The sequence below is a fragment of the Mastacembelus armatus genome, chromosome 9, assembly GCF_900324485.2.
Source record: "Mastacembelus armatus chromosome 9, fMasArm1.2, whole genome shotgun sequence".
Lineage (NCBI taxonomy): Eukaryota > Metazoa > Chordata > Actinopteri > Synbranchiformes > Mastacembelidae > Mastacembelus > Mastacembelus armatus.
The window spans coordinates 16,618,861-16,644,947 of NC_046641.1; the positions used below are offsets into that span (position 1 = coordinate 16,618,861).

General features: G+C 39.9%; 2 protein-coding genes across 2 annotated transcripts; both read right to left on the minus strand.

Annotated features, from left to right (window-relative positions):
- Nucleotides 1–368: 368 nt before the first annotated feature.
- Nucleotides 369–14,198, minus strand: mapk4 (mitogen-activated protein kinase 4). The gene is made up of 8 exons (XM_026322574.2): nucleotides 12,624–14,198; nucleotides 12,255–12,430; nucleotides 7,428–7,572; nucleotides 5,641–5,723; nucleotides 5,308–5,386; nucleotides 4,848–5,073; nucleotides 3,977–4,130; nucleotides 369–3,745 (listed from the first exon to the last, which is right to left on the minus strand). Exons 1-8 carry the CDS (start codon nucleotides 12,988–12,990, stop codon nucleotides 2,792–2,794), a joined length of 2,184 nt encoding a protein of 727 aa, XP_026178359.1. The 5' UTR covers nucleotides 12,991–14,198; the 3' UTR covers nucleotides 369–2,791.
- A 5,344-nt stretch (nucleotides 14,199–19,542) lies between these two features.
- Nucleotides 19,543–25,729, minus strand: tspan36 (tetraspanin 36). The gene is made up of 7 exons (XM_026322263.2): nucleotides 25,529–25,729; nucleotides 22,786–22,977; nucleotides 22,427–22,501; nucleotides 22,224–22,322; nucleotides 21,349–21,495; nucleotides 21,027–21,110; nucleotides 19,543–20,412 (listed from the first exon to the last, which is right to left on the minus strand). The coding sequence occupies exons 1-7, from the start codon at nucleotides 25,586–25,588 to the stop codon at nucleotides 20,332–20,334; spliced, it is 738 nt and encodes a 245-aa protein (XP_026178048.1). The 5' UTR covers nucleotides 25,589–25,729; the 3' UTR covers nucleotides 19,543–20,331.
- Nucleotides 25,730–26,087: the final 358 nt, after the last annotated feature.

Here is a 26,087-nt window from a genome sequence, read left to right on the forward strand (position 1 = left end):
ATCACATTTCTGTGAATTTAAATTGTCCTAAGCACCTGATCCACCATCTAATTCAAGACTGAGTTGGTGATGTTGTGTTCAGGACCCTGTTACAAACAATTTGTTACAGGACACCTTGTTTTTTTATTTGTCATTTTTTATTATATTGTTCCTTTGCTCTGTGTTGTTTGTATGTGTAAGTGTTTTGTTTTTGTTTTTTTTATGATGACTGCACATTTCTTTATAAGCCCGACTAGGGATGGGCACTATTTTGTTATGTCCTTAACATAACAAAATAATTAATCAAATATATAATACTCTTAAATGAGTATAAACAGAAATATAATTTGTTTCAACTGATAATATGCCAGAAAATGAGAAAATATGAGGTCACTTAATAGTTTAATTTTTAATTTTTCAGCAAAAACAGAAACTGCAAAAAGTAATACTACAGTCAATAATGAGCATTAAAAAACCTTGGTGCCTTTATCAAATCAAAAGTTGAGGCCTCGTTGAAGCATGGATACATGTGAAACAAAAGCCCACAGAAAATAACTGTTTTACAAAGTGACATGTAATAAAACAATAAACTTTAATTTTAAACAGTTGTGAAAGCCATGCAGACGAGAGAGGATAGGTTACATTCAGCAAGCTGGAAGCATCAAGGTGTACCGAGGCACATTTTCTACATTGCTTCACACACTTAAAACAATGAACTTCGGCTCAGTAACCACATGTTACAGTATGTTTGTGTTACATGTCAGAGACATTATTGCTGGCTTCAGTTAATTGCAGAGTAAATGCTATAATACAAAATGTGATCATTAAACCTGTATAATTAGTTTCATTGCAGCATATTTTTTTAAATCAGTGGTTATTGGATCAAAATGACAGCTTGTACTTTTTATTTACTTGACCACATGTATTAGTTAGTCCAGTAAATCAGCTGGCGTTTGATTAGAGGGACATGATAGATTAAAATGAACAGTAACTGTGGTAAGGTGTTGTCACTGAGGAAGCCTGTATTTCTAAATGTGCTAGTGACTCTAAATGTGCTTTATGTCTATAGTGAATAAAAAAAGAATATACCTGGCTTTGCTGTATCATTGGTTGTACAGTCAGCAATTCTCACAGAGTATAGCTAAGTCCTTAGGAAGTCATACTATGTTGTGCAAGTGATGACCTGCTCATATTCTGTATATGTTGGCCACAGTGAACTGGAGCAGCAGTTATGAAAATCAACCTTTTGAAACCATCATTATACTGTATGTGCTTTAACAGTCAGCAGCTGCAAAAATATTTGAAAAGAGAACATAAATTAATTATTATTAGCATGATTATAATGGGTCCTACAGAGAAAGAGATGTTAATGCTGTATTGAGCAAAAGTGGATATCATTCTAACTGAGACTATGTAATCTCCTTACACTATAGCCATACTAATGTTCTGTGTTAAGTAAATTAAACTGTATACAGTCTTTGGATAGTGGAAGCCTATGTCATCTGGTTGCAGAATTTGGGTAATGTGAATTTAACTGTGTTACTTTTGGCACTAGCTTAGCAGAATTATTTTCCATATGCTCAGAAACAGCGTTTTAGTTTGACAAGTGAAAATTAATTGTGAAAATATGAGGCACAAGCCAAAAACCTTCATCTGTTAATAACATCTGACCATCTTTCACCCGATTTGATTAAATAACATTCTGAGGGTCTACTAACATGCTTGATAGAAAAGTGTTTGAAAAAAATATATGTGTAATCTTCCATATATTACTGTGGTTATTAGGCATCAAGCTTTGAGTACAAATCATTTACTATAAAAATTGTAAAGGATCTACATTCACCAAAATATAGGCTACTGTTGTTTGCATTACATCTTTCTGTGACTAAGGTTTAAGTGACAGATATCTGGCTGTCTAGTGAAGACAGGACATTACACTTTTAGTAAATGTACAGCAGATGATGACCTTGTTTGGTACATCAGTCAGGCAGGATATGAAACAAATGATCAAAAAGGAGCTGAATAATCATAAATTATTACACTAAAGCATTCCACATCAACAAAGTACAACTTACACCAAAGTAACATGAACTTGTCTAGTCTAAAAATACTAATTTAGACACAAGTACAACACTAGTTGAGACTTGAGAAATATACTATAGAATTAAAAATGATAATTTTACAAGGCATTTAGCAGTGGCAGAGCTAATCAAGTCACTGTGTGCCTGTTAGCAACAAATAAAATCCTATGTTTTACCATGTACTAGAATTTAAATGACTCCTATTTAGTTCATACATTCACAGAAACCTGGGAAAAGCATGTCCCCATGTCAATGTCATCAACTGGCGGACCTTTGGAAGACTGTAACATTTTTTTAAAAATTACTTACTGATACACAGCAAGACATCTTACATAAGATAGCAAAACAAAATCCAACTTCCTTAATCATTAGGTTGCTGTTCCTGCTTAGTCATGTGCACGTTTTTGTCACAGAATTCAATTCTAGCAAACCACAGATACCACCATCAATAATGTGTTGATAGTTTCTCAATGGTTTTATATATAATGAACCCATATGCTTTCTGACTTCTTATTGCCTGAGAGTACCTCTTGATAAAGCTGCATGATTGCTTGTTTAAATGACGGCTTTAGTCACAGAGTGTAGCGTGTCATTGCAGTGCCAACACTGCCTAATGTTTAAGTAGCATCTTCAACCACGGACATCCCACACTACCAAAATCACTATGAGTATTTGGAAAAGCTACTCATTTAATGCTACACTGTGGGGAGACTTGCAAATAATATTTAACATCAAGAGTTAGGGGTCTGTGGTGGCGGAGTCCTGTGATCTGGAAGCCGGACCAGTTTTCGGTTAATGTTCGGCTGTTTGCCTTCGTCCCTCCACCCTCCCTCTTTTCCTTTCCTACCATCTCCTTTCTCCTTATTCTGCCTGCACAGTTTCAGTGCTTGGGATATGAATACATCCAGGTCAAAAAGCCGCTCTTTTTGCTTCACAGGAAGTGACACAGAGGACTCATCCTTAACTGCCTGAGAAATAGAAGAAGCAGAGGAAAGGGGCTGGGATTCTGGAGGAGGAAAAAGTGGCAAGCTGGAGGGAGACAATGTTTGAGGTGACTGAGGGGGGAGTGGAGAGGTGGGAGATGAGGGGAGAAGTGAGGGAAGGGTATGAGAGGAAGATGTGACTGGCGGAATTGGGCTCAGTCTGTGTTCATCATATTCAGCTGATGGTTGTCGCAAAACTTCCGTGTAGTGGAAGACTGGAGTTTGGAGTTCAGTTGGGGAGAGAGGGAGAGGGGGAGAGGAGGTGTAGCAGGAGAATGAACGTGGCTCCAAAGAAGGACTGGGGCTGAGTGAATGCAGACGAGACTGGGTGCTCTCCACCCAGCGAGAAATCTCCTGGAACAAATCCCCTGTATCTCCCTCTTTCTCCCCTTCTGCATTCTCCTCCATCTTTCCTAGGTCCTCCACGTTACTACCAATAGGTTCAGCAGGTACAGGGAGGATGTTACTGTTACGCTTCCAATGAGACAAATCCAATATCAGCTTAGGCTCTGAGTAGTGTTGAGGCTTGCCCTCCCTCCATGCAATTTTATCCAGGTATGAAGGAGAGCCCACTTTGTAATCACAGGAGCGGCCACAGTCCAGTTCCCCATACCCCAAACCACAGGCACGTTCCAGAGAGGAGTGAGAGCTTTCTAGGAAGCGTTCGGCTGAGCTGCTGTGGGAATACTTGCGTGGGTCCACCTGGACAAGAAAGATGGCAAGCAACTGAGTTATTGCTTTGAAGCATTGTAATTTTTAAATTGTAGTTTTGCTAAATTTCAGGTCATGGAACAAATACCACAACAGCACTGCTGTGATAGTGCGAGAATACACAATATCTCAACTATAAAGTCAATAACTGACATAGCAAACTTTTATCATATTTAACTACATATCAGGCAACACATGGAGAAATGATGAAGCATGTCCAACCTGAGCCTCCTCTAGCAATGATGAGGAATTAGCCCGTGGGTCCCTCTGCACCTCCTCATCCTCTGTGGTGTCTCCCAGGTCAGAGGTAATGCAGCCAGGGGGCATGCAGTGACACCTCCTGTCTGACTGCTGCCAGCACACACTTGTGGACAAACTGTTTTCATATTGGCAGAGAAGGCAGAAATTAGGTTGTGCAGAGTACTGTGTAAGATATAATTTTTAATAGTATAAATCTTTTTCTGAATTTTCGGTTCAAACCAACCTTTACACTTTGATTTACCATTTTTCCAGTACTTCACTGAATGTGCTCTTACCATAAAATATGCTAAACTAGGCAAATAAAGAAAAAGGAGGATTCTGTACTAGTTAAAACCTATGTCAGACTTGGACAAATGGATGATGGATTAAATTGTGGTACAATACAGTAAAGTGGTCAAAAACCTCCGTAAGAGCAGTGGATCTCCATGCAATACCAATGAGCAATCATTACTTTTAGAATAAGCATTTTCATTTCTTCTGTGACTCACAGGTTAGCAAAACTGCCACCACTGAACCTTCTACCTACACTGTAGCAGGACTACAGTGGGAGGCCGCAACTCCAATATGACTGTGGATTAGTCACAAATAAGTGGTGCATTTTTTTGTGTCCCACATAATGCATGCTGTGTAGGTGCAGTGTTGACAGGTTAGATATTAGATAATTTGAAGAGAAATTAAAAAAACATTTTATTGTCTGTTTATTGATGGTGTCATTGTGACATCTCTTAGTTAGACAAACTGCAAAAACAACTGACACAATATAAAATTCTTTTTGAAATATACTAAAATTAAAAGATTCCCCAGCTCTAAATAATTACATGAATCTACACACCTGTCCCAGTGGATATTGGAGGCCTGACTGTTGCTGTTGCTGTTGCTGAGGCTCTGTCCAGTGATAAGGCTGTCCTCCAGTTCATCTTCTATGCGGAAGGGGCACGTTGAGGTGGGTTCATCCTCTGGACAGGAGTAGTGCCGGAGGAAGATGTGGGACAATGCTGCTTCAGCTGTCAGTCGATCCATGGGATTGAAGGTCAAGATACGCTCAAGGAAGTCCACAGCTGAGAAGAAGAGCAGAAATAAAAATGGAATGTCAATTAAGTGTGTTCTTGAAAACAATTTTAATTATATTCCTGTCTCAGGGCAAAACTCTGTGCTTGACAGCTCTGAGAGGCTTCTGTTTTTTTTGGATGTTCTTTTCTCCTCATATCTTCCAATATTCATTTTTGTCTCCAACTCTACTTAACACTGCTTGATCTTCCTCTTCTTCCCACTATTCAAATCCCACCGCTCACCCTGAGCATCCACTTCAGGCAGCAATTCAGAAAAAGGTTTCTTGACTCTCCATCCATGACTGACATATGAAGGCATCACCTGGGAAAGGATGATAATTAGGTATAAATATGTGCATAATTTAGATGTGGTATCTATTTTACTTATTTCTTTAGGCATGACATAAAATGAATTTCTACTATAAACCAGATTCTAGTTGAAAGCAACACTGAGCCAGGGTCTTTATTTAAAACCAGTGAACACATTATATTTTGTTTATAGACTAAATGTATCCATTGAAACATGACAGTGACAGCCTATCCCATATTTAAATGATCAGTTTGCAGGCATATCACCTGTAGCAGGTCCTGCCTGTCCTCATCCCTCAGCACTGGCACTGTGTTGAGAATCAGCTGCATCTGCTCCAGCTCATGAGCTCCTGGGAGGGAACCGACCAATCAGACACAAGTGCAGAGAAGCGACAGACAAATCAATTACATAAGCAGAAAAATGTGGCCAATTAGAGTTTACCAGGAATAACTAAGGGGTGCGGTGAAGTGAAGGAAATAATGATGTAAGAAACTTAACTTAAAATCAGGGAACACTGCAGTCAACTATTAAAATAGCTTTTAATTAAAAATTATGTCTAGAAATTACTACTCTAAACCCAAATATTAGGGCAATGCTTATTTTTGTTCTCTCTAATTTTTTTATTAAAAATTTGAGATAATTTAAGATTAAATCCACTGGTGTATTTGAAAAGTTTGCTGGGGGTGAAACACAATTTGGTAGGATTCTGGGAAAGGTCTCCCAAACAAGTGATGAGAACAACTAAATTTAAGTCACTTGAATGTGGTGTAACCAGAGGTGCTTGAAGTTTTCAGCTCACACAAAGCAGTGCAACCCTCATGTCATACAGTGTGGATTAGTCGTTTAAATGTATCCATCTATGGCATCATTGTGGTTAGCACTGTTGCCTCACAGCAAGAAGGTTCCTGGTTTGAAACCCAGCAGGGACCTTTCTGTGTGGAGTTTGCATGTTCTCCCTGTGCTTGTGTGGGTTTTCTCCAGGTACTCTGGTTTCCTCCCACAGTCCAAAAACATGTATGTCAGGTTGATTGGTGACTGACTAAATTGCCCATAGCAGTGAGCGTGAGTGTGTGTGGTTGTTTGTCTCTATGTGGCCCTGTGATGGACTGGTGACCTGTCCAGGGTGTACCCCTGCCTTTCACCCAAAGAGACCTGGGATAGGCTCCAGCAGATCCCTGTAACCCTAAATAGGAATAAGCGGGTATAGATAATGTATGGATAAATGTTTCCACCTAGTTAGTGAACACATATCAACACATTTCACCACAAAGAAATAACCAAGCAGTGTATTTGGATGAAAATGCATTGCTTTCCCTCTGGTAAACAAAAAGCATAAGGTACAAGTCTCTTTCTGCTGAAATTCTAACATAGAGAAAAACCAGGGAACACACTACACCGTTGAGTTTATGGCACCATCCCTCCTGTTGTATAGAGGGCTGGTGGAGGTTAAATCAGCCTGTCATGAGGAACTACATCTGCTTCAGACAATGGGAATATCTCTTTCATCATTGTTATTCTGGTCAGGCAAAGAAGTAGCCTGCAGAAAGAAAATAAAGTGCCTTTGGTTGAGGACACTGAAAAGAAAAACTCTCCTTTGCTCCTTCTTGATGTCTACACTGTTGTGATATAGTGTTTAAGCACCTTCTTTGCATCATTTCTAGTAAGAAACCCATCTAACGTAACAAGTAACACAAAATATGTGTTTGAATACAACTGATTTGCCTGATTATACCACTGCAATCATTTTTCCACTGAAATAAACCTAGTAATTTTAATGTTATCTTATTTTAAAAGCTGTTAATTGTTGCTAAGATGTTCAGGTGTCATCTTTGTCATGATATCATACTAATTTAGCAGATTTTACCCTTAAAATCACTTTGCACGTTTTATCTCTAACGTGCGAACACCTTCAGTTCCTAGAAACACAGAAAGATCATACAGGTTTTCATTGGATTTTAATTAAAGGACCACATTTCAATATATGATCGTATTAATGATCAGCAATATTATAATGTTTCTGTAGGACAGCAAGGTCTACAAACATTATAGGTACCTGCAAACAGCATGCGCCCAGTGAGCATCTCAGCCAGGATGCAGCCAGCGGCCCACATGTCTATGGCCTTGGTATAGTTGTTAGGGGACAGGAGCAGACGCGGGGAACAATACCATTTAGTTACCAGACCTTCAGATAAATAGCCCTGGAGAAGCAGGTGAGGGGTGAATAAGAGAAAATAGGAGAAAGAAGTAAGTTAAGAGGCAGAGCAACAGAAAGATAATACTGTAAGTATATTAGTGAACATGCAATGGTTTGGCTTGTTACCAGCTGTTACCATGAGGTAGGGTAAGTCAGTGTACACTTGCGTGTGTATTAGGTTTTCAGGTTGCACATATGCAGGCAGTTTCAGGCAGTGGAAGCATTGTGAAGTCAGTAATGTCAGCTACTCAAAGAAAGTCTGGGCTCACAAGACATGTTGTGATTTATGTCAACACAGAATTTGTGATGTTATGCCAGCTCGGAGAAGAATGTAATACATTCTGCAAAAAACATTCCCCTGAATCTTAACCTGAAATTTCAGTGAGCCTCTGATGCTCTGCTGTGAAACAACCTGCAACTTCTCATTAGGGCTGTTCCAACAAGGCTCCCTTCTGCCTTTTACTGTTATAAATGTTCACCTTGAATAGTGATGAGACACAGGCAAGCAAACTCATCCACCAAGGTGTTTTTGCCTGTTGCTATTACTTAACCTCTCATTACCAAAAATATATATCACTATACCACTAACTCTCTTCTCCTGCTCCATTTTAATTCACTCTGACCTCACAAAATCTCTACATCCCTGCAATTACAACATGATTTTTCTGTTCTTCTCCTGGCCTTGCCTCTTTCCTTAGCCAAATGTTACTGTCCCAGGCTCATAAACCTCTTAATGATATTAAAAGACATCTGCACAGCAAAATATGCTTACAATAAGGCTTACAGACTCTCATATATATTTTTTTTGGCAGGTGATTGCAGATTTCATTTTATTACATACCATTTGACTGCTATGAATTGCACCGTGTTGACAGATATACAGTTCTCTTTTTGTACTTACAGCTATACTGTTTTTGTTGACAGAGTGTCTGATCTACCTTCATCTTTCTACCTCACCATCCGCTGTCCTCACTGCTCTTCTTCCTTTCTGCTCTGCCACCACTCCTCTCCTGATGTATAGTATTTCCTGTTCCTGTCTGTCTCCATTTATGCTTATGCCTTACAAACAGCATAAGATTTATCCTGACCCAGACAAGACCAGTGTTCATACTGAAAATTGATGTCAGAAATTGCTCTGTGAGCTTTTTCACTAGTTAAATTACCTTGGGGCACCTGCAGTGCAAGCAGAACGTGGTTTCATATTTTACTAGACAGCTGAAAACTTCCCTCTTGATCACTGAGGATAGTAAAAAAAAATGGTGGTGAATTGTTTCTCGATCAGCAGGTTTAGGTCATGACTTAGAGCCTTTATTCATTGTGGTCCACTGACGTCAGTGTTCTCACTTATATCACTTCCTGCAATCTGCAGCTACATAGCATTCAGCCAAGAATACAGTATGTTGAATGGTTTTCTCAGTAGCACAGCACCGTTAAGCAGCTGTGAATAAGAAGCTACAGAATAAAAGGAGAACATTCTTCCCCTTTCCCCCCTACATTCTGTATCTCTTACCAATTCCTTCTATGCTCTGAACTCCCTCTCGCTCCAGGCCTACTCTGCCCTAGCCCACCTTACTCATAGCCTCTTCTACCCCTGCTCGCCCTCCCTTCGCGCCTCCCTTCTTGTTGCCTTTTCTCCCCTGTGTGCCAATAGATGACAGAGCAGGAACTGACGCTGAGTGCTAACTGATGGTCTGACAAATATAAACTCACCTTGTCTTTTCTCTCTGTTCCTCTCTGTCTTATCCGCTTCCTGGTAAGCATTTGATAGACAGTGGCTTTCAAGAAATGACCATGTCCTATTGCCAAACGTTTTAGGATGGCATATTATGATGATAAAAGTTCAAAGTAAGGAGCTTGGGAAATTGTTTTGGGCAAAAAAGGAAACCAATTGAGGTTTCCTTTTCACAATACAATACACAGATGTGGACTCATTTAATTTTGTAGCTATATTTATGATCTTTTGTCCCATAGCTATGTAAAATATTTGTCTTCACCTTTTCCAATCCTTATTTTTGACTTTCTTTCCTTCTTTCTCCTGTCATCACCTCCCACTTTCCACTATATTTCCTTTAATCCAATGTTCCCTTACTGTATTGTTTCTTCACTTTGTCTTCATGCCTCACCCCACAGCTCTCTTTTTCCACAATATTCCCACCTGTCTCACCTTCTCTTCTCTTCTCCAGCAACACTTTGCTCATACTGTGGGCTACCTTTCTGTATATCTCCTTCTCTTCCCTTTCAGCCCTTCTTTTCACTTAACCTTTCCACCACTCCTTCCTTATTCACATTTCTTTCTTTCATTCTATCCTCGTCCAGGTCACAAATAATTTCTGGGCACATCCGGCCCTGCCTCAGCAGGTGATATTCACATAGACACACCAAGTAGCTACCAGTGTAGACTGTAAACAACATCACAAATAATATTTTTGCTGGCTCTGTTTTCCTCCTTTCTCTTCTCAAGCGCTCTGTCATCTCTTTTCGCCTGAGCAAATGTTTGTCTGTGTAATCAGAAGTGCACTTCTAGACAGCTCGGCCTCATTTTAATTTACGGCAGATTCACAGGGTGCTGAGCAAACCCTCTGTGATAACACACTAACAACATAAGATACTGTAAAAGCCCTAATAAAAGATAAAAAAGTGGCTGAAAGGGAGAGATAGATTTTTTTTGGCGTGACCATAGTTAATTGAAAAGAGGACATGTCATTCAGTTATGAGAACTAGAAATCTAAACCAGCCAATCTTACTGTCCAACATGACACAGTATAAAACATTATTTAAGGTTAACTGTGATGCAACAATCCTATGTGAAAACAGTACAAATTAGACATAAAAAACAGTCACCAGTCGTGCTTTGTAGCTCAAAATAAAAGTAAGTATCATTTGCAAATTTCCATCACAGTTGAAGTCAATACTGCCCACGTGCATTACCACAAAATGTTTGAAAAACAAGTGTGTTGGCTCTGCATTATTAAATAAAAAAAAAGGATGCTCACACATTTATTGCAGGCATCTGCTTTCGTCTGAACACTGCATCACAAATAGCCCTGCATCATCTTACACACACACACACACACACACACATAATTCTGCTAATACAATTTTATGGTAAAGAACAATGAGAAACAGACACATGATATGGGGAAGAAACAACTATCCACCTCAAATACTTCAAACGCTGTCAGCAGTCAGTTTAAAATTGGACTGTAATGTGCTGCCACAACTGTGAATTGTTATTAATGCATGCCAGGGTATCCCTGTTATGAGACCGATGTCTGCAAAGGATGAAGCTAATAGTGCATTACCAAGAAAAAGGGAATTTTTATGTATGTGCATATCTACGTACATGTCTGTCGATCTATCTATCTATCTATCTGTCTATCTATCTATCGTCAGTGCAGCTGAACATTGTGTTCTCTGACAGACAGAGCAGCTTCAGTAAGTACTCAGTGTGAGACCATAACTATCCAGTTAAACCTTCATTTGTGTCACTTTTTCTGTTTGATCTCTTTTGTCTCCCTTGCTCTTCATTTGTTTTAAGTTTTCCACTTTTTCTCAGTTTCCCCCTTTTCTCTCTTTGTACTTCTCTTTCTTTCAGCCTTCCATGTCTGTATTTTTCGTTTGTCTCAGTATTTTTCCTCATCTGCACCACCCTCCCCCTGCCCCTCCAAACACGCCCCCTGTGTCTACACCCAGCTGATCCCCAGTCCCATGTTCCATGCTGACAAAGAATGCCTTTAACAAGAGCCCCTCTCCACATGCACAGGCCCATAAAACACATAAATAGACAAGCACACAGACACACATCTTGTCCTGCTGCATCTGGTTGGACCTTTACACCTTCATGCATAATAAAAATGGCACAATTTAACATTAAATTTCCACATTAATCCCCCAGAGTTGTTCATCTACAGGCTGGCTGGACCTTCAAACCTTCATGCAGTTAACATCAACCTCAACAGTAGATCCATCCTAGAGTGTCCACTGCTACACAAGGTGTATTCACTGCTGTCTGATAACCAAACAGGATCGGGACATGAAGAGTTGCCAGATAACAAATCTACTACAGTGAAAGCCAGCAGAGATCATTACAATATTCTACCTGAAGCAGATTCATCCATCAGCTGTCAACTACAGAACAGCCCCACTCTGCATCAAAGCAATGAAAAGAGTCTCAAAATGTATCGACTTAGCAGACTCGTGTATGATCAAGTGTTGGTCTATATGCCGTCTTCTCCCCTGCTGCTCATGTATTCTTAAAATGAATCTACAACTTCTTAGGAGAGCATGAACCAAAAAACTATACTTATCACATTTAGTTAAAATTAAGCTTGGCATATTGGCTACATTTGCATGCCTCCAAAATTAGTAACAGCTAGTATATTTGGGGTAGAAATGTTGGAATATTGTGTTGTAGATGGTTCTAAAACATAACATTTGGTCACCAGTCAAACTATTGTTCTTGAAGATGAGCGCTTTAAAAAACAAAGCAACCTCGTGCCAGTATAAGCAAAGCTGACCATTTATTATCTCCAAACCTGGGAAAACAATTTTGTGTTTACATGGACATTTTTGAAATCAGGATGGGTTTGAAAGTGGAGAATGGAAAGACTCAGCAGTACATCCATGCAAACCATGTAAGGGTTTTTGTGTGGGAGTGTTGGGTTTCACTGTGCTTCTCCTTTGTACCTTATGAGAATAATGAGGGTCGACTATCCTGGCCAGCCCAAAGTCTCCGATCTTGAGCAGCAGTTGGTCTGTGTTGATGAATATGTTCGCAGGCTTCAGATCTCTGTGGAGGACGTTGGCTGAGTGGATGAACTTCAGTCCCCTAAGCAGCTGGTAGAACAGCAGAGTAGCATGACCTGTTCAAGGGCAAAACCACAGGTCAGAATACACTACATTGAACACTATAATTACATTTACAGTTTGTATTTGTAGCTCCGTCAATACTTTTAAAATTGGCTATATGTTCTTTTACATTTTACTCGGCTCTAATCATATGTGGGTGATTTACAGTAAAGCTCACATGGGAAGGATATTTTTCGTTTCCCATACCGGTAGGTAGTGGTCCTTGTTCCAGCAGCCGAGCCAGATCCGTCTCCATGCATTCCTGGACAATGTACAGGGCACTGAGATGAGCTGGGTCTCTGGGCAGTGGTCGTCCATATGGCGCCAAAACCTCATGAACCCGGACCACATTTTCATGGTGCAGCTGCCGGGTGATTTTGACCTCTCGCAGGGCATGTTTCACTGTCACCGCGTCTCGCATCACCAGCTTTTTAACGGCCACACGCTGTCCAGTGCGCTGGTCCGTGGCTGAGAGTACCAGGCCAGTGACACCTGTGCCAAGGGGTCGAAGGTCAATGAAGTGACCACTGAGGTCAAAGCCATGGAGAAAGAGAGGGGTGCCCTGTCCAGCCATGATATCTCAATTAAGCTGTATTGGAGTCAAATGACAGGTTGACTCGATTCAGTTCAAATTTGATGGATTTCCACAGTTTAAAAATTAAAAATATTATCAACGTACAAAGACAATGTTACATCTTGCTGGTGAGTTCAACAACTAGATGAGCTCAAAAACTAGGTGAGCTCAGCTAGAGATCTGGCTTTATTTTTAGTAGCTGGTGCATGTAGATGTTTGTTTTGATGTAGAAAAGACCATGAAACGAGGGCCAAGAAATTCAAGCTATAACCCTGCAAAATTTGTATTCAGGATTACAAGCAGGTTAGAAAATTAATGATTTTCTTTAGGTCTAAAATGAACTTCATTTTGTTCATCATTCACCTCCTCTTCTAGTCCTGTGGGCAGTTTCTTATTTAATCACGTGTCCATCTGTTGTTAATAGCCACCTGAACAGATGGTTCATAGGTATGACAATTTAACTGATCTCTGAAAAGGGCAAAAGGGTCAAAATATGTGAAAACCAAGTGGAAAGAAATCCGACATGTAGTTTAGCTGGCGTTATTGCAGCTAAATGCTTCAACCTGTGATGGTAAATTATCCACAATACATCTTCAAATATAAAACAACATTTTCTTCTTGACACTTTGTGATGATGTCTTTCTCTGCTCCACAGATGTTACTTGAGGCTGCAGTCTGCTGCAGAGATGCACGTCACCTCTACACAATCTCCCACAGACAGTCAGAATATCAGAGAGTCTTATTAATACTACCCAGGGCAGGAGTATCCATAGAAACAGCCCTCTGTGTGGCTGATCTTGCTCTTACATGTGGAGATGCATCATGGGACAGCAACAGGCGAACAATCAGCTCTGCACTCGTCTTTTTTTCAGCACACCCTGTTGTTTTGTTTCAAATCTGTAATCTTTGTCATCAGCCAAAGCAGAGAAAAGGAGGTGGGCCTTTGTGTTTCAGTTTCAACAAGACTCTGTTGGCTCCTCCTCTTCTTCCATGATACCATGAGTGTCTGAGTCAGTCAGTCATTCAGACAAGTTCATTCGGAGTGAGACCCACGGTCGGACAGAGGAACTGTAACTGTGTGACCATGCGCATATGTGCGGTGGTTTAATCCCTCAGTAATCTGCTTTCTGCCATGAATGTAGGGATTTTAGCATCTTGTGGTCACTGTGGAAAGATACTGCTATTATCTGCATCACTCAGCGCATCTGCTGCTGCTGCTGGGGAGGGAGAGAGGAAAAGGGGTGAACAGAGAGACATGGAAGATAAAGATGAAAGTTAAACAGAAACAGAGCCTGTGTGTTAACAGTGTGTGTGTAGCAGGAGAATTACTATTACATAACGCTGAATGGCAGTGTAACCCAATACCAGCAACTTAATGTGCTTATAGAGGATAATCATATCAATTCAATGATGCTTTCATAACTGGTGTATGAAGATGCTGACATCTCAGAACAGAGACAATTTGACAGGATGGAATAGATTAACATTGCATTTAAATAGAAAATCTACACAATCTACCTTTTACTTATTTCTTGTTGCATTTTCTCATCTACTTGACATTTTAGTTTTTGTTTCCACTCCTAGAAAGAGAAAAAAAAATAAAGGCATCAAACCCTAAAACCCTTGGTTGTAAGAGCTCCAAAAAATCCATCGATCAATACAACAAATCTCTGCTGTCAGAGGGCAGGGTTGAGCACTAGCTCTCCTTTCTCTTTTTCCTTCAAGCAATGACTGAAGCTATTCAGTCAGTGAGTGGACTGCAACTCTTCCCCAGCCCTCGAAATACTTCCAAACACACTCCTGTTAGTTTTTTTTATCAGTTAGGCTGACCGTCAGAAGCTCTGAGAATGTAAGTTGAGAGCAGAGCTGCTGTGAGACAGGCAGGGTGACAGTTGTGCTGGGTGGGAGGTGCATTACTGGGCTAACTTTATTAATAATTCATAACCAGTGGAGATGGTGCTTGGTGCTCTGTCTGAGTCTTTATTCCCCATATTTCAGGCTATGCAACGAGAATAAATACTGTAAATGTGAATGATTTGAAGTTTGTTTTTATAAAATATCTCCGATTTATTATGTCTAAGCCCAGTGTTAACAGCCCCCTAGACACATCACGCTCCAAATATCTTTTCATTTGGGCTCAGGAAAAAAAGAAACGAAACACACTTGGTCTTTGTCAGGATGATTATAAAATTTGCAAGTGATAGCAGATGGGAGAAAACAAGGGTCCAGGATCCTGTTGTTCTCTGGCTTTGTGCAGCTGCCCTGACTGTTTTCTTTCTGTTTTTTTCCTGTGCACTTCCCCACAGGGGTGAAGGCAGTTTTATTACAGATGGGAAACGCTGCATCCTCTCTGCACACTGGCTTCATGCAGCTGCCTTTGTGTGTCCTTACATCCACTCCAGTGACGCCCCTCAGAACGAACAAAAACACTAAGCCTGAAGTGCTTCTCATAAAACATCAAACCCACATCTCCAAAAAGATGATTCCAATAACAACCAGGCCTGTGCTCCTTTTCCTTATCAAACTGTCGTATCTCATGTGCCTCAGCGGACTACCCGCTCTGTGCGCAGTAACAAGGGGAAGAAGAAAGAAATACAGTGAAAGATAACAGCACCCGTCAGCACTCACCGGAGCATTACGCAGCCGCAGCCCGCCGTACTGAAACAAAGATCCGAGGGAGAGATGCAGAAGCAAAGAAAGTGAAACACGATGGTATAATTCTTTATGAGAGAGACTCAGATGTGATACAGGGGAGGCACAGCCGGTACCGGCGCGGGTCGGCAGCGGGAACAATCCACCGAGCTGAGATAAGCCAAACGCTGCTCCAGAGCCGGTTATTGTGGGCGACTGTCCGCTCTCCGTCAGCGCATCAGAGGAGCGATCTGAAAGAGGGAGGAGAGGTGGGATCAACCCCCCAAGCCCCCCCCCCAGCCCGAGATACATCTAGACCTGAGTACAGCTTCACACGCACTCTCACGTTCACTGCACCACGGATGATTAAGTACCATTTCCTCTCTCACCGCTTGCACTCTGTTTCTTTTTTCTCCACATCGATCTGTTAAGTCTCTCCCTCTCCAGGACTCCCAGATGCTCCTGACCTCAAGTTAAACCAGGACTAGTTGTTGCTTTAGTTCTGGGCTACCGGTCTCCAAATCTACTTATGAAATAATCTAAAAATATATGAAAGTTGAATTGAAAGAATCAACCAGTCGAACTCCACCTAGATCTGAGATTTGAGGACAGCCTGCACCAGCCCCCTGATTATTTTAGTCTGACCTCTGGTGCAAATCCAATAGCTCTGTAGAAAGGTCATTTCTGTACAGTACAGTGCTGATGGTTGAAAACAAAAACCTGATTTCACTGGAATTTTCTGTTTATGTGACAAAAGAGAAATAGAAGTTTCTTCAGTATTTGGAATTTTTTATGGCTGGGTTATTTAAAAGCCTATGATTAGCAGAGAATAGTTACAGTTCTTATAATAGTCAGCACCTAGAGAGAAATAAGACAGGTCAAGGTAACTTTTTAATGATTGTGCAGAAGTGCTACAGCTGCAGGGACCAACAGAGATGGGAAAGGCTGCTTTAACTCTCCTAATGTAGAGTGACACATTAATGTTATGGCTCCATCAGTAAGAAGAGCAGAGGAGAGTTACAATGAGAGTTGTTGGGTGTTAGATTGCATTTCTAACTCATTAGATGGCATACACAAGTGAATCGAAACACTGTGTCCCTCCTCGTTCACTAACCTGAAGCCAGAGTCAAAACAATATTACTGGTGGCAAGATGCCTGGTTTTGAAAATAAAGATCACAATGCTGTCATTTAGCAAACTTTAAGCTCACAGAGCAGCTGTATAAACCACAGCAGATCTTTAAATTCTAGATGATTTCATCTTTCTGTAAATTACATTGAAACTTACATTTACAGATGAAAATTTGACTTTTGCCTTACTTCCTATTTAATGCTTCTTTTTGCTTTATTATTTTGAAGGAGGTTTATTGAAATTTAAAGTGTAGACGCGTTTTCAGAGCAGAGCAGAATGTAGGCTTTTTTTTTTTTTTTTTTTGCAGACCAGATGTATTTTCCTGGCCCTTCCTAATTAACACTGATAGCATCTGATGAATGGATGCATCACAGTGTCAGTGGTGGGTTTCTATTTACAGAAACACGTTCACATACAGGCACATTTGTTGTCAGCAACACCTGCTCCTGGTCTTGACAGTGGTGGTCATTATTAACAGGTCTGCCCTGAAAAGCAAGACAAAGGGGGAGAGGTCCAAATAAAACCGTGACACAGTAGGCTACTGGTTTTCTGTTTGTCTGGGTTATGTTTTAATAAAAAGAAAAAGTCCTTTTGTCTTATCAAATCAACATGAAAGCAAATATTCCCTATCATCCACCATGTCATGCAGTGGTCTTTGTTACTTGTTTGATGTTAGATTTGGTAGATAAAAGAAAATAAAGCCAGTAAAGAAAGAGAGAGAGAATTTTGCAGTACAAATGTTACATGGATCATGGAGGAGTTCCCTGGGCCGGGGTCCTTGGACACAAAAACCCTCCTATGTGCCTTAGTGTTTATCAACCTTCAGCATAGAGCGGAGAAGGAGCATTGTGTGTGTCCTCCTCACATTACCACCCTCCAACAGATCCCTGTCTAAGTAGGAAAGGAAATAAATAAATTAGAGAGGTCAGGCTGAAATTTCCCTGTGACGACATCTGGCTTAGTCAGCTCAGCGTGTTTTTCCAGAGAGTGGCTGGACCAAAAAGAAAGAGAAAGGGGCCACATCTGTTGATGCGCAAAGACAACTCCTAAGGCAATAGAAAATTCAATACAGACAAATCATATGCACGAATAACTGTAAACCCAGCGGATTTAACAGAATAGACAGAAACTGTTTTTAACGGGAAACACTCAAACCTAATGCCATCCAAGTCTAGAACGAGAAGCATGCCACTGTTAGCAGATGTTACACTAATACAGTGTTCAGGATGATCTTGGACTGGATTTGAGACTCCATTCCTTTAAAAATTAGCCTCAAGGGACCTAAAGGGGTATTTAGGAGAGAGGGCAGGACTAATAACTAACTATCCTGTTGCATATGGGGCATTTAGGGTGTATGATATTAAAAAAGCTATTTAAAAAGTGATGCAGTTTTAGATCAGTTTTTAGATCTTTGTCTTGTTGATGGTGATGCCTCAATATGTTACCAAAATCCTCAAATAAATGAATTAAAATCTTGTCGCATAACTTACAGATTACTTACTTTAAAATAAAAGTGCCCTTTTCACTTCATATTGACTTTACAGTATGCAGCGTTACTGACAAAGAAACCTATTTTTCCTTGCTGCACCATCTGATATCAACACTTGAGATACTGCAGTGCAGGGTGAGAAGTTGAGAAAAACAAGAGTACAGAACAGAAAACAGCTGGGGGTCCTAGGAAGAGATAGAGATGTAAATACACCTCAAGTGCAAAAAAAGAAAAACTGCTGGAGAAAGACGTGTGAGAAGAGAGAAGAAGTGAGGGGAGGAGCTTGCACCAACACACAGAGATAAACAGACATGAGGCTGAGGGGGAGAGAAAGAGAGAGAGGAGAAACAGAGTTTAGGGAGGGTGAAAGCAGGTCTCAGAGCTGACAAGGTTATCTAGCTGTATTCTCTCTGAAAAGGACCCGGGCCTGTCTAAATGTCAACACGGCCTGGTGAGGAGAGGATACACACTGAATAAGATGTGCAGTCAAGAGATATGAGAGACAGACTGGGACAGGGCAGTGGGGTCATCAGCTGACATCATTAATACAGGTGCACATGCATAGTGATGTTATTGACATGTAAGGCAATTCATTTAAGCATCCTATTCAACTAATGATGGACATGCTTGGTTAATATCAAATATGAATAATAATCTTCCCTTTCACTGAACTACAAAATATGAACTCATACATCAACTACTGCCTCTGTGCAGAGGAGATATCAGGTGTTTTTGAGCACCCTCACTGTTAACTGCTGGGTTAGCCTACACTACAGAAGAGCCTCTAACACTACCTACTGGATTTTCTTTGTTACTGCATCTAACCATACAATGGCAACAACCGTAAAATGTGATCAGGGTTGTAGCCAATGTTACTTGATATTTGTGTAATATGGGGACTGGAACTGGCAAAAGAGGAGAAAATACAGTTTTTCAGGTTTAAATTGGTCATTAATAAAAAGGTTGAAAGGGATCATTCAAGTTTTACTTAAACTTTTGATTAAAATCAGCTGTAACTACAGCCTCGACAAAGGGTGACCAGTCCTTTAAACTGTGCTTTGAGATGACTGATGACGATGACAGCCCTGGACATAAATTTACATTTTCTTTTATCTTTTTGAGGCTTATGTAGGATGAACACTCCTATCTCATGTACCGTATATGCCGCACTACGGGCCCCTTTATCAGCAGACTCATTAAGCGCGAGAAAGATAACTACTTTGGGTGACATTCAGTCTGATGCTCTGAATGTGCACTCTGCAACAGTGGTCTGGATTTAATTAAAAAAAATAATTACTTAAATTATTGTGAAATATGCAGCTTTTTAATTGACTGTAAATAACACATACAACTAAAGTCAAACTATGTAGAACTGTTACTTAACCCTATACAGTTAACTGACCATAAAATTACATATATATACTGTATTCATTCATTCTGCTGGCTATAAATATCACAACCCCAATTAAGGCATGAAACGGCTGAACTTTGGTTCACAATCACAAAAATCTTAAAAATATAGTTTGAAGCCCTTAATTAGAGTACATTTTAATGAAGAATATTTTTAATAAGTGTATCTACATGATGAAGCAGCATGAGACAGCTCATCAAAAAAGCAGAAGCCTTAATGTCCAAAAATGTTTTTTTCTGTCACATTTTCTCTCGTGATCTCCAAGCTGCTCTAGGTTCACAGACAGCGCGGTTACAAGACAATAAACTAATTCAGAAGAGGAAGGATGTTCAGCAAACAAAATTCAACACAGATCACCATTTACATAATCAACTAACCCTAATTACTTAAAATTAGTTTTTTGTGTTATGATCAGTTGCTAGTAAAGAACTATTTGACAGCTCAACCAAAAGGAAACTCCCATCTAAATCTTCAGGTAAGATGAATTTGCCACATGTGTATGTTTTACATTAGAATTTACAGTATATACCAACATCATACACAGTACATCTTAGGTTTGTCCATGATTGACCCAGGTGCTCTGGTACACTGTAGAATAAGTACGCCTAATGTTATGAAGAAGTGAGGAAAAATTCTAGTGGACCAAACTGAAGAGGTGCTGGATGGTTTCAGGAAGTGTTTCAGGCATAGAGAGGCTGGTAGCCGCTCCTCTGGCTGCCAGTTTTACAGGTGATCACACAAACACTTAGCATCCCAAAGAGCTGCAACAGGAAAAATAATGGTAATCAGACACTAGCTCTGAAAATGTATTTTCCATAGCAGCATAGGTTATAGAACATAAGTGATCATAAGTAATATAAGTATATTTGACTGGGTTTGGTAACAAGCACAGCACTCTGTCTATGTGGAAGAGCAAAGGAGTCTATAGGACAATAGGAAGGACATCCCATTCAGACACGTTTGCCTTGTAAGGAAAACCACTATGTTCAGCTGTTTTAGAGAGACCATTGCAGAATGCACAATGGTAAAATGGATGACAGGATGCCACATTGAAGGATTTCTGTTTCAAAGAGTTGTCCTCAACATAGCATTGCATTTGAACTGCTTTGAAGACAGGCAATTCAACTTTAAGTAATTTCATTCACCTAACTTGGTGTTCCTAGTGCTAGTTTTGGACATCCATGCAGTTAGAAAGGTACAACATAAAATATAGAAGAGTACAGTGTGTAACCAACTACTTCTGCAACATGTGTTGGACTTAGTGGTGTGTATTTTCAAATATTTCCTGCACATTATAAGCATATTGCTGTTGACATACTGTGTCAGATGGACAGTAATGCTTTGCACAACCGTGTGTTAGTTCATACTGTTTTACCTTAATGAGGGCGAAGCCTAGAATGACCAACGTGGCGTAAGTCAACACATCCTGCAGTAGTTGCTCCAGTTTGGATTCACATCCCTGAAACACATGCAAGAACAGTAAACAAACACGTACAGCAAAAATGCCTGCCTGAAATGTAGCTCTTACTTTAGTTTATTCTTTGAGTCATAAAAACCAACTAGAAACAGTTTTAAAGAATTTATAAAGCAATACCAAGTAAAACACTTACATTCCCAGGCACAGTGCAAACATAAGCATGTGACAGCATGTACTCCAACACAAAAATGATGTCAAAAAGAGCTCTGGTATGTTTTACCTCTCCATAAAGCAGGTCTGGTTGATCCACTCTTCCAGTGCAATGTGTGCTATTTTTACAGCAGGACAGAGGCACTGTGCTGTTGTGGCTGTTAAACCATGTAGTGTTGGACCAGCTGGTGTAGTTTTTAACACCACAGCATTGCAACTGCACAGAGCCAAACAGAGAATGGACAGGTGATCAGAAAGAAGGCTAACTAACAACATTACAGAAAGAGAGAGGGAAAGGTAAATGCTATATGAGAGAGCTTTATGGAAAAGAGCCACTCTCTTACAGCCCATGTGTTACATATTTCTTCTTTGAATTGTACTCTCTCAGTCATCAGGTTTTATCTTCTATTTCTAGAAGTGTAAATGTGGTGCATTTGCTCTCAGTGAAGACTGCAGTAGTGGTTTACTGATTATGGTATTTTTATTTTCCCATATTCACCAACAATCTTCTCTCAAAGTTAATTATAGCTTTGCTACAAACACAAAATTAGAACAGGCCAGCATGAGTAATACATTTTGTTTCTACATGGACAAACAGGAAACATACTGAAAATTTACAATTAGGTTACAAGCTCAGAAATGAGTTTTATTTAAATATTACCTGACATTTAAAAGCAAAGAGATCACCTATCTATATGAACTCACCATAACAAGCCTGATCAGCTCTACTCAGCATCATATACAGTCTAGATAGGCATAATAAAATACACGCCCAACACAGCATGTAGTATACTGTAGCTGTGTTAAGACTGAGGAGTAAACTGAAAGAACAAGTAAAGTAAATGAAAACAAGCATGTGAGAGCTGATGCAAGAAAAGCAGAAGAGAATTAAAGCACAATTGGAACAACAAAGCAACTTACATACACATATAATATGATACTAACCTGAGTCTGCAAGTAGTCCACAGCTTTGGAATCACCTCCCTCAGGTCCATTATACTTCCCAAAGACAACATTCATAGACTTTTCCAGTCCACCGTTTAGCTGAAGAGACAGGAAAAAAAGAAAACGTTGTTTACTAATGTGCTTACAAAGGTGATTATTTACACAGTAAACACTGTGTTACATATTAGGCATTTATGACTCACCATGCCTTTGTAGACAAAACCAAATACCAAAGCAGCCACTTCAGCTGCAAAGATTATGAAGATGATCACAAAGAACTGGAGAGAAAGAAGATGATAAGAAGTTGAAATGTAATTTAATAAAATTGAGTGAAAGGTTAACAAAAGTCTGAGGGTAAACATAAATAAACCTTTATAGGTGACAACTGAAATTGCAATTGATTTTATTGTTATGCATCTGGCTGCAGACAAGCACATGTCATGTCAAGGAACTTAGAATCAGAAATCATAGTCTGCACCTCACTAATGCTCACCACAGTCTCTCTCTCTCTGTCTCTCTGTCTCTCTAATACACACATACACACACACACACACACACTTACAAAGCTGAGTCCCATTCTGGACTCCCAGATTGTGGCGCAGCACCCCAACAGACCAAAAATGAACATCACCACACTGATGCCGATAATGATAGCTGCTGGGATCAATGTGTATTCGTCCTGAATGAAACTTTGAAAGTTGCTAAACCTCTCGATCATATAGGCTCCGACGTAGGCCAGCACTGCTCCTGCACCCTGCAGGGAGGAACAAAACATTAACAAAGTTTTAATTCACAATTGACAGCTTAGCAATAAGGATATGGAGAAATAGTACATACAGATGAGAATGCATTTATTGATACATGTACAGTATAATCAGTAAAAATAATTGAGCATACATGATATCCTAATTTGGACAATATGCACTCTGGTAAGGTTGTGTAAGTACAGAACCTTCAGCTTTTAAAACCTCACAAAGCTTAGACATTGCATTTCACAAGACAAAAACAAACACATAGACTGATTTCTGTCACATGGCTTGTGATTTTCTCTCTGCGCTATATGTAAAAGAGTCATGTTCACTTTCTGCATATTCAACAGCCAAAAACTAACAGGAAAGAGCTGGGATTTTTTTTGTTAAACCAACTACTCAAATAAGATTAAAGTAGGCCAGATTTATCTCATTCTGTCAACATGACAGAAACAGAGTGAAATAGCTTTGCCAGTTCAGATCCTTTCTCCCGTGATACATAACAGAAATAGCAACACACTTCAGCCTGAATTCCATCCAATATAAAGTGATGACAAAGCTGATTGCTAAAACACTGTAAGAAAAAGCACAAAGGGATCTGCACTTATTGTATTATCTCACGTGATGGACACAGGCTGCGAGGGTCACTGGTGGTCTTTCCCAGGAGTGGCAGATGTGGATTAACCACCAAGTCATGCCATCATCATTGTTTTTCTACAAGTTATGCTCCAGTAGTGAGATCACCAATCACAGCTTTTAACAGCTCACTGTAGATAGTACAGTGTTTTAAAATGTTATGTCACTGTATTAATTTTGCTTTATGTATTTATCAGAAACTCCCTTTGTGTGTCTGCTGATGTCATTTCCAGTATCACTTCCCCCAGATTCCCCAGGAATCATTGTGTGCTTGATCAAGTTGTTGTATGTGAGCCATGAGTGTTTTGTGTGACCTAACAATCATTCTTCCTTCAGTTCACCCTCATGACTGGCTTCTTTGAGTCACAGGATCTCTGCGGGGTAGTTACTCTACAGAGAACCACTGCGGGGCCGTAATCTTTCCAGAAACTCTGATCTTGTGCCTAAGAACCAGCACAAAGAGGCTTAAACGAACAGTGTGGAGCGTACAGAGTCACCTCTCTGGAATGTCAGAAACCTCTAGGGTGATGTTTCTAGAACTGAGGGGGAAGATTTGAACAGGTTCCCGCCCAGCATTTACACTAATACTAGTCTGAAACTGGGAAAGAAAGCAGCCATGATGTTTCTCAAGCTGTTTAAACTTTACATTTTTCTCTTAAATCACTCACTATGATTATAAAAAAGTAAACTATTTGATGAAGCCATGCTTTATCACAGCACCATTACATCAGTGGCTAAGTCAGGATTTTCAAGACTTTAAAGTTTCCAATTTGAGTTTCAACAATAATTAGCTGAATGATGTGTTTACAACTGGGATAGGCTGGTGTTGAAGGTGATTAGTGGACATTTTGGCTGATTTTTTTTTCTTTTTTCAACCACATCATGATTTGCCAGACATTTTATCATAAACAATAAACAATGTAAATTACCATATAAGACTTATATGTTTTATAAATGAGATGATCATATTTAAATTCTGCTGCTGTGTAACTAAAAACCTGGACTGTATTTGACAGATTTTTTGTGTGTAAAGGCAAAGGCAAATTTATTTGTATAGCACCTTTCATACACTACGCAATTCAAAGTGTAATGCCTACTGAGAAGAAAACATTTATATAGTAAAAGACAAAATGTAATAAACCTCTGAAAACACTGGATATTATTCACATTATTCAAACTCATACACCTGTTTAAGATGGAAACACTAAGAAAGAAGGTGAAAATGAGGGCATAAAAAGCTGAGAGCTATAGCACGCCTGTTTCCCCCTGACAACACGCACACACACAGGCCAGATCAATCTGATAGTGATCAAATTACCCAGACATCAACCCCAGACAGACATAGGTGTTTACTTGGTCCTTTCAAAACCCATTTACCCTGAAGGAGATAGAGGAAAGTGTTTGACATCCAGGCCAAATGTGGGGAAATGTGGTGAACTGGCCAATAAAAGCCCATAAAATACTAATCCGAAATTGACTTTCACACTAATCCAGATACACTATGAACTCTGGTCAGACTTTTGAGGGTGAGGCAATGTTAGAGCACAATCCCGTAAATCAGTGTGAATTGAAATGACTAAGTTTAACATTAGTGGGAAATGTGAGGTTACTCACTCATTAATCAGCGCTTCCTACAATATAACCATGCAGAAGTGAACTATGTGTTCAGCTTCTGTATAAAAGAGGAAGTGCAGCGCAGTGATAAACTACTGTGACAGTTTCAGTGTCAAATCAAAACCCGGATATGTGCTGTAAAACACACAGGGTCCCCAGACAACAGAATCATACCGAACAATAATGTTTACAGAGAAAATGAAGTCTGCCAACAAACCCGTTTTATTTTCTCTTTCCCCCCATCCTAGAAACCTGTTCTTACCTATTCAAATCTCGGCAAGTGCAGAAGTAAGAAGCAACACTTACCAAAAATATCAAGCTGAGGAAGAGGAGGATGGTCTTGGACGTGACAATTCCACAGTCCATGTTGTCTGAGCTGAAGATGCTGAGGAAGGATCGATGAGACGCTGGAGTCCGGTTTTTATGTCGGGGAGTGCCGAGCTGATGGTCTGGTCACAAGTTTTCTGAATCCGACTGGCTTCAGTGATTGTGATCACATGGTCACATGACCCGGTGGAGGAGCGCAAAGGTCCCCCAGGTCTCCTCCCCTGCTGGAGAGTCACATCACGCCCCCGGCACAGAGCAGAGCCGACACACACCCTTTCTTTTCCATCATGAGCGATTATAACTGTTTGACATCGCCGGGATTTCATCCTGGTTTGAGCACAACAGTTTAAGTCAAGATGAATGTTTACCCAGTGTGCCTCAGGATCGCATTTGATTCACTTTTTGTGAATTTAAAAATGAAACTACAAATACATCTTGACTTTATTGTAGTTCTTTTTAATTTAGGCCAAAGCCAGTGTATCTGTGCCCTTACTGACATGAGATTATACAATGTATATTAAAAACAAAACTAAAATAA